General features: G+C 42.0%; 1 protein-coding gene across 2 annotated transcripts in view; it reads right to left on the reverse strand.

Annotated features, from left to right (window-relative positions):
* F5 (coagulation factor V) overlaps window positions 1–9,088 on the reverse strand; it is a 66,694-nt gene that overhangs the window by 9,074 nt on the left and 48,532 nt on the right. For both annotated transcript variants that reach the window (XM_023708637.1, XM_023708638.1), the window contains 5 exons: window positions 8,623–8,859; window positions 6,762–6,969; window positions 4,065–4,244; window positions 2,492–2,608; window positions 1,167–1,238 (listed from right to left, as the gene is read on the reverse strand). In XM_023708637.1, the coding sequence (XP_023564405.1) occupies window positions 1,167–1,238; window positions 2,492–2,608; window positions 4,065–4,244; window positions 6,762–6,969; window positions 8,623–8,859 (814 nt within the window). The remainder of the gene's footprint in view (window positions 1–1,166; window positions 1,239–2,491; window positions 2,609–4,064; window positions 4,245–6,761; window positions 6,970–8,622; window positions 8,860–9,088) is intronic.

The raw sequence follows: 9,088 nt of genomic DNA on the forward strand, positions 1-9,088 counted from the left end.
TTTTCTTTTCTTTTCTTTTCTTTTCTTTTCTTTTCTTTTCTTTTCTTTTCTTTTCTTTTCTTTTCTTTTCTTTCTTTCTTTCTTTCTTTCTTTCTTTCTTTCTTTCCTTTTTTGAACCGGGGATTGAACTCAGGCCCTTGTGCTTGCCAGGGAAGCACTTATTCTACTGAGCCATCTCCCCAGCCCCAGACTTGGTCTTCTTAAGTCACTATGTTGCATAGGCTGGACTTGCACTTACGGTTCTCCTGCCTCAGCCTCCCACAGAGTTGAATTTTTAAAAAGGCAGCCAGCAATTTCTCAAGTGAATTTAGTCTAGCAGAAAACCAAATCCCTGAAAGACCTGTTATAATTAGGACACCAAGAGGTTAGCATAGACCTTGACTACCAAACCAGTTCTTGATGATGAAATCTTGGCTTCAGGTCTGCTTGTGTTTGGTTAGTTGTCCACCCACTCTGTCCTGCACAAAGGTCGTGTTTGCCTTTTCCTGCTTATGTTGATATAGCTGCTGCTGACTGTGTCTGCCTAACAGGAAGATAGGGGAAGGATGTATGGGAGCCTCACTGGCTTCTTGATGATGGCCTCTTGATCTTGGAAGAGATTTAAGGTACAAGGAAGAAATTTATTTGACAGGGGCTCCTGACATATAGTGGGTGAGCAATAAAAATAGATGAATGATTGCCACATGTGGAAAAGACCATGTTAGTGGGGATTATAGCTTTTGTACCATAGGACCCTGTGAATCTGGCTAGAATATTATGGGTATGGTCAACCCAGAAAAGAAGAATGAAGAGGTTTGGAAATGGGCACCTAGGCATCTATCTACTTCTGCCCCAATCCTTGCAGAGACTGTCCATATAGAGATGCCAGTGACACCTGGCTCTTGGTGTCCCCTAGGAGTGGGAATGGGGGTGGGGCTCTTTGGGAACAGTATACACCAGAGGGAGTGGCAGTGATAAGGCCATACTAACAGGCTTTTTGCTCCTGCCATAGGGATGCCTTCTTCTGTTACATAGTTACCACAAATGCAACTGTTTTCTTATGTTGGGTGAAGGAAACCCTGGAGAAGAGAAGGGACCTACAGCCAGGGTTGTCATGTATGGCTTCTCAGGCTATGCGCTGCAGAACAGTAGAGGCTGACACTCATAGGCGATGTGAGCCTACTTACGCAGATGCTCAGAAGCCTTGATCTGTGAATCAGATATAACACCAGTGCTCAGGCCCATTGGCATCTTGCAATCTATGAAAAAAAAAAAGAAAGCAAGAATTTTTGCTTAGAAAATATATAAAACAAAGTAAAACTCCAGGGCTTGATAACATGCCTTTGAAGGGTCAGTCATTACATATTTTCATTTATCTTGTATGTCACCGACTTACCTATGTGTGATTATAATAAATGCACTAGTAAAAGTGATGCTTTAATTTAAATTGAGACACCATAGAGGAAAACAACAGAAATCTTGAAATACGACTGGCTTTCAATCTGATTTTCATCTTCTTGGATCTTAAAATAAGCAATTTTACAATATGAAATATTTTCCCTCACAAGACTATGGTCTCAAATTTTTTTTTAATGAGCAGAATATATTTATGGAGGGAAAGAAAGCTCCTGTCTGAGAGAGGGCCTGACTGGGTAGTTGCCCTAGTCTCAAAATTTGACTTGTCAGTTCACATCTTGGTTAAGGAAGGAACTACCAGCCACTGTGCTACTCTACTCCGTAGGAGCTTAGTAAAAGCTAGATAGATAGACAGATGGATGGATAATTAGATAGATAAATAGATAGATAGACAGACAAAAGAGGAAACTGTTTTTGAATATTAACATGCCAGGTGCAGGGACTACTTCAATCATTATTGAATTCTTTTTCCCTTTTTCCTCCTCAACTTTATAAACATGGAGAATTTCTTACATGCACTTTCCCACTGAGCACAAAGAATGAGGAAAAATGCTTTTCATCAGTTCCCCAACTACGAGGAGTGCCTTTGATGTAGACCATTTGGTTTCAGTTTTCTAAGTCAGGGATCCCGAACCTGGCTGTACAGAGCAGCCAGTGAGGGAGAGCAGCTTCATGTGCATTACAGCTGCTTCCAGTGTGGCTTGCTTTACCACCTGAGCTCCACCTCCTGTCGGATCAGTAGTGGCACTAGGTTCTCATAGGAGTGAGAGCCCTACTGTGGACCGTGAATGCGAGGGATCTAGATTGCTTGCTTCATGGAACCATTCACAGATCAAAACTTGTCTTCATGATTCCGGTCCTTGGTGTCAAAAGTTTGGGGACCACTGTTCTAGATGACTGACTTTTGTTGTTATTGTTGTTGTTGTTGTTTTTCTTTTGCAGTCAAACTGTAGTCCAGAATAAAAACAATGATGGTTACAAATTATGCCTTTGTTACACCAGAGTTATTAGAGTTGGACACTTTCCTCCTAAAAATTGGCAATATTCCAGTTATGGGCTCTTTCTTTCTAAAAAATACCACATTTTTGGGTAATACCTTTGTCTATGATGAGAAATGGTGTTTGCATCCCTGCTCTTTGGTTTTCTCCAACTTCTGTGTCTAGGAGCCACCAACCAGGTTTTGATGCCTTCATTTCAAGAGTTTTAAATGAACCTAGAATAGAGAGTTAGGACAAAATATAAACTCAAAGATTATCAGGCCTGTCTGAGCTATCTGAGGTAGGATAGTATCATGACTTCCCTACCCAAACTTCCATAAGTGCCTGCCTTTCACTAGTTCTTCAGACAGCATTTGTAGATGGGAGGCTGCTTATTAAAAAATATAGAATCCAGGAGCTGGGGCTGGTGGCACATACCTGTCATTCTAGCACTCTAGAAGGTTGAGACAGGAGGACTGCAAGTTCAAGCCCAGCCTGGGAAACGTAGCAAGACTCTGTCTCCATAACAAACAAACAAACAAACAAACAAACAAACCATAAAAGAACTGGAGATATTCTTCAATACAAAGGCCCTAAGTTCAGTCCTCAGTATTGGAAAAAGAAAAAAAGCAGAATCCTTCCTAATAATTCTATCCAAGATCCATCTTATTAAAGTCTCTAAAAGCAAAATCTCTGCATTTTAGCCTCTGCATATTAACTAGCTTTCTAGGTTTTTACTATGAAGTTTGTGAACTAGAGACCTTTACATCTCATACCCATACTTGCATAATTACTAAGAAAACATATACCTATAAACAACGTATTGGTGTATCTTAATTCTTTGTGATGACTGTAGCTTGTTTAACTCTATAGATACTATGACATGAAAATCTCTAGATACTTTATTTTTTAGCTTTAGCAATATTTTTTTCTGGGACTGGCCAGATAGCTGAGAGGACTAAGAGCCTGCTTTGGCAAGTGCAGGGACCACAATCCCTGGTCCTGCATGCTGCAGTGGCCCTGCCCCTGGGGTGTGCTGAACCCATGACTGAGTCCATGCATGGTGGCGCACGCCTGTAATCCCAGCGCTGGGAAGGCAGAAAACAGGAGGATCACTACGAGTCCAAGCTATGTAGTGAGACCCTGTACTGAATACATAAAAAAAAAAGAAAGAAAGAAAAATACTTTTTTTAAAAGTTCCCTTTTCTCAAGACAGCCTGAGATGTCATTTCATGGTTATGATTCCTGGAGTTAATTACCCACCAAAACAAACAAACAAACAAACAAAAACAAAAAAACCAAGCCACAGTGCCACAGCCAAGAATCCAGAAACCCTTATAAGTTTTCAGTCTCCCTCTCAATAGGAAATACTACACTTTCCCATGTTCTCATTTGGTCTTTTGCTTGAAACCAGATCTGCACATGGGGCCTTGTTCTGTAGAACCAAGTTGGGCCACACATTTAACCATATGGTGCTGCCACTTGGTTCACTGCTTAGCAGGCATTTTTGTGCTTTGCATGTAGTTTTACTATTGGCTTTGCCCTAGATCTATGCTGAACCCTGTGTTTTCACTCCTTAGGGTGTAGACACACAAGAGAAAATAGGTAGCCAGAATGAGGGGTAGTCAGATGCTAAGATTGCGTTCTCTCGCTGCTTCTGAGAAGGGACCTCATCCATCATCGGATCTTTACCAGGTAGAAGGGGGAAGACCCCTAACTGGTGCTGTTGAGCGCCATTCTCCAGCAAGGTCTGGCCGTGAAAGTGAACCACATGAATGTCTCGGGAGCCGCCCATGTTCAACAGGTGCATCCTCACCCACTCTTGCTCGTACATTCTCAGGCCAGGCAAGTTGTAGATCATCCCATTAATGGCTGAAAGGACAGAGCATTGCAATCAGCTGAAACCCTGTAAATGTCAGGAACAGGCTGATAAGGAAATATGGGGCAACCCACTCACCACCCATTTTCCTCATTATGTGGCCTCCCTGGTCCCACCCAGGGGTAGAGGACTGATCTAGGTCATAAAACCGGTGTGAGAGGCTAGAACAGGCCCTCTAAATCCTCATGTCATTTCCACCGACCTACAGAGGTGTGGGCAAGGTCCTCCTCCAAATAGGTTATCTTATCATTCTTTCCCCATCGTTTACACCTGTCCTCTGCACTTAGTCCATTCATACATTGCATCAGTAGTGTTAATATTCCTTTGCTGCTAAAAGATGAAGACCAACATGGCAGATAATTCAATCAGCAGGATGAGAATGAGGGCACATGCAGCATGTTGCTCCAGGTCCTTTTGAATCCAGAGACAGATAGGGCTGGGCCAAACTGGGAAGTTGGAGTTTACCTTTGGTGTATCTTATAGCTATAATGGCTCATGTTATTTTCCCAGATGGGTTCTCAGGTTGTGCCTACTCTCCCCTTAGGGAAATATGTGTTTGATCTTTTTAAAAGCTTGTTCACCTTAGAAATACAGCACAACATTTTAATGATAAAGGTTCATGCTAGCAGACAAGGGAAGTTTTGTTTTTCTCAAATTAAAGGAGCTGAATTGGACTTTCAAGAACTAGGCAAGGGAGGTTCTTGTAGGTGCATCAGTCAGGCACTCTAAAAATGTGCTCAGGTATACAGATACCTGTCTGTAAACATACATACCTCTTACATCTATTTTGAGTTTCTGTTTAAGAAATAGATCCTATAAGAGTGGAAGGCAACTTAAGTGATTATTAAACTGTTGTTACACCAGAATGTGGAAGGGAAGACACTCAACACAGCAAATGCTCAGTAAGCATCAATCAGTTAAGCTGAATGATAGAATTCAGTTATTTATTCACTGGTTTGCAACTCACTGAGCAAGGCCAGACATAAAGTTAGGGGCGGGAATCAGGAGGTCTTCCTATCACATAACCTGATAGGTGGTAGTATATCGCGGAGATTTTTAAATTGCAGAGACTTGAACTATAGCACACATAGGACTAAAGCTACAGTGCATATGTTTCACTCCTTGCAGAAATCAGTGCCCAGAAGCTCAAGTGAGTAAAACACAGCCAAGAGAAAAGTCCACTTGCTTCTGCAGCCTCTGCTTTCCTACTAGGCTGAGAGGTTTGGTGGGCCTCCTGCTTCAGACACCAAGCATACTGGGCCAAGGGGCCTACTAGAGGAAAAAGGTAAAGGGAAGAGGAGAGAGAAGACAAGGGGAAGTTGGGGGAGGACAGGAGAGGAGAGAATGAAAAGAAGAGAGGAAAGGGGAAGAGAAGGGCAGGTAGCTGACAAGGGAAGAGGTGAAAGTTCTGCTTATAGTCTTGATTCTCTGTCTCTTAATGGACTCTCTAGATTTCTTCATAGGCTATAAATGTTTGAATTTAAAAACTTTTAATGTTTTCATGAGAATTAGGGTCCATCCTTAATTGAAACAGATCATAAATCATGTTTGCCTACCTCTGTCTCAAAGTATGCTTACAGGAGAGATCTCTAAACTTCTAGGAGAATTAAGGTAAGATATAAGATAAAGAAGGGTGGCCTGAACGTGGAATGGTAGGATGGGAAGACAAACCTATGAAGCCTTGAGGAGTGGCTGCAGGTGGCATTGATTCAGATGTTGTATATAATGTCTAGCAGGTTTTTCCTACTCTATTACTCTTATCTGTTACCCAACACAGGTTCTCACAGATGAGAAAGCTCAGAATATTCACCCCATCCATCAAACTTTGCAAAAAGTATTAAGTCTGTTTACTTCTAATTTCCATGCCATTCCTTTTGTGCTCCATCAAACCTTAAATTCTGCCTCTCTCTAAAATTGTTTGCAATTCAGTTGTCAATTTACTGGCCAAGTTCCTGAGTAGGTTTCTAAACAGAGATCCTTTCTCTCTTGTGACTTCCTAAATGCTCTTTTGTCCCTTTTCTCCCATTACCTGGCTGCCTTGGGACCTATCTTCTTTTGTTGACATGTGTCACTTGGCATAGATGCCACTGATGGCTGCTGAGAGCAAAACCTTCTGGGATCATTCTTATTTTTAAAGACACATGAGTGATCATTTTCTCTGCATAAATACTCGCACTTTTAGAGAACAAGATACAGGTTCATTGGCTTCTTGAAGTGCAGAGCACTGTACTTTCTTTTCTTCATGCTGCCATCTGAGGTATACTGGCCTCTGCTCATTGGACTGCTTTGCTTGGCCTGTGAGCACCACCTTCTGGACTCTCTCTGTGCCTACTGCCCCACAGTGTTGCCTGCCAGATGGCTCAGCCCTTGGAGATGCTAAGGAGCTGGGTTTAGTTGTAGCTTCTGGTTGCTCAGAAGCATTAATGTCGAATCTGTGAAGCTCTATGAACAGGAATCTCTGTGACCCAGTGTGATTTAATTCACAGATTAGATCAAAGTCAGAGAAATACCATGGAATTTGTGGGAGTCTTTTACTTCTGAAGATTCAACCTTCCAAGTCCTTTTGTACTTTCCATAGTACCAGCTTTTTTTCTCATCAAAGACCATAAAGAGTAAGACAAATTCTCTCATGTCCACAGGCATGTTGCTTTGCTTGTGAAGGGTTCCTTTTCGGCAGATCAGAAGGGGCCCTATTAAGCCTGAGTGGATGTCTCTTTCCTGGAAGACAGAAAGCAAATTGCACTCATTCTCCTTTGCTCAGGATTTTCTTTGCTCTTGCAACAATTATATATAGAAAAATAAATATCTCTTTAGTGACTCTGCATTTACAGATTATTAATGAATAGTTTATTAAGCTTGGATATTTATTTTTATGTATTTAGTACAGGGTCTCACTCTGCAGATCGGACTCATAGTGATCCTCCTGTTTTCAACCTCCCAAATGCTGGGATTATAGGCACACGCTACCACGCCCAGTCTCAATTGCCATCTCAGCATGCCCTGCAGACAGGGTTGGCACCGCACGCTGGGGATTGAATCCTGGCCGCTGTGTTCTGCCCAGGCAGGCACTTTAGTCCGCTGAGCTATCTGACCGGCCTAGCCTGGATATTTATTTACTTTTGTTGATTCCATGTTCCTTTCCTCTGATTACACTATCGATCTTAGACATAATTGATGTAATAATAATGATGATAACATAATGGATTTATTTACTGAGCATCTATACTATATTAAATGTTTTGCCTTTAGTATCTCACCTAATTTGAACAGCTAGCCTAAATGGTAAATATTAACTCATTTATTGAACTAATATTCATAAAGTGCCTACTATATACTATATACTATTATCCTCCCCCACCTTTTTTTAAATGTATCTGTTTGTTGCAGGGTCTCACTATGCAGCTCAGACTTGTGGTGATCCTCCTGCTTTCAGCCTCCGCAGTGCTGGGATTACAGGCGTGAGCCACTACGTCTGGGACTCTGGCTGGCTCAGCATCCCCTGGGGTCAGGGCTGGCAGGGCATGTGGTATCAGGGATGGAACTGCAGTCCCTGTGCTTGCCTAAGCTTGCCTAAGCAGGTACTTGAGTCCATTAAGCTATGTCACTGGCCCTACTATCCCATTTTTAACATTGGAAACTGAGGGTAAAAGAAGTCAAGTAATTTTCCTTGAAGCCCAGTGACAGGGTAGGATTTTAAATTTAAGGCTAGGGGCTGGGATGTAGTCCAGTGGAAGAGCACATATTACTCATGCAGGAGGCCCTGGGCTTAATCCCCAGCTCAAAACCAAAACAGTAACAAAAAGAAAAAAGCAAAACCCCACGACAAACCTAAGACTGTGCTCTGAATACTATGGCTTAAATAAAGGACCACTTTTTGGCGGGGGGCAGACCAGGGATTGAATTCAGACCCTTGCACTTGCTAGGGAAGCGCTTATTCCACTGAGCCATCTCCCCGGTCCCCAAGAACTACTTTTATAATTTATCAAAAACCTACATATATCCCGGCCTCTAAGATTTTTTAAAAATTATATGTACATTGTGAAATGATAAATGAAAGACTTGAGTTTTTAGTTCTTTCATAAAAAACAGATGGAAGATAATACTTATTTAATAATATTGCAGATAAACATCTTTCCCTATAAATACAGGATTCTAGCTTGGGACCAACCAGCATATCAGTAATCCTCCCTCCTCTGGCATCTGAAGGCTACAAACGAAGTCCCTGGTAACTGTGTAGCTGACCACAGGGCTTCCACATCCTTCATAAAGCACAAGACAGGCTTTTTACAAATAAAAGCCCAACCCCTACCCCAGGTGGGCTTGGGTGATAAGGTTAGGGGAATGGCAAGAAGTTTCCATAGAGGTACGTACCGGATTCACAGCTGAGTAGTAGGCCCAAGCCCGACAGGCTGAGCCGTGGCTCTCTGGCCCTGACCGATCGGTGGCGTGCCATACATACGTATAACTGCTATTGGGCTGGACAGCATTATCATTCTTAAACCATTCAGGAGAGTCATCTTCGTAAGTCTTTCCCTCTGATGATTTCTCATAGGCCAGGCCATGGGCATGAAGAGAATATGGTCTAGATGCCAAATTTTTAAAGTGAACCTAGAAAAAAGAATGATCTACAAATGTACTTAAGTTTAAACAAAAAATCCAAACTAAGTCTTGGCACAGTGGTATATATCTGTAGTTTGAGCTGCTGGAGAGACTGATGCAGGAGGAGAATGAATTTGAGGCTGGTTTGGACAACTTACTAAGACATTGTCTCAAAAATACAAGAAAAAAAACTGGCATGTAAGAGCCCCTGGGCTTAAACTGTGCACTAAGATAGAGA

Source organism: Octodon degus, unplaced genomic scaffold, assembly GCF_000260255.1.
Source record: "Octodon degus isolate 3935 unplaced genomic scaffold, OctDeg1.0 scaffold00423, whole genome shotgun sequence".
Lineage (NCBI taxonomy): Eukaryota > Metazoa > Chordata > Mammalia > Rodentia > Octodontidae > Octodon > Octodon degus.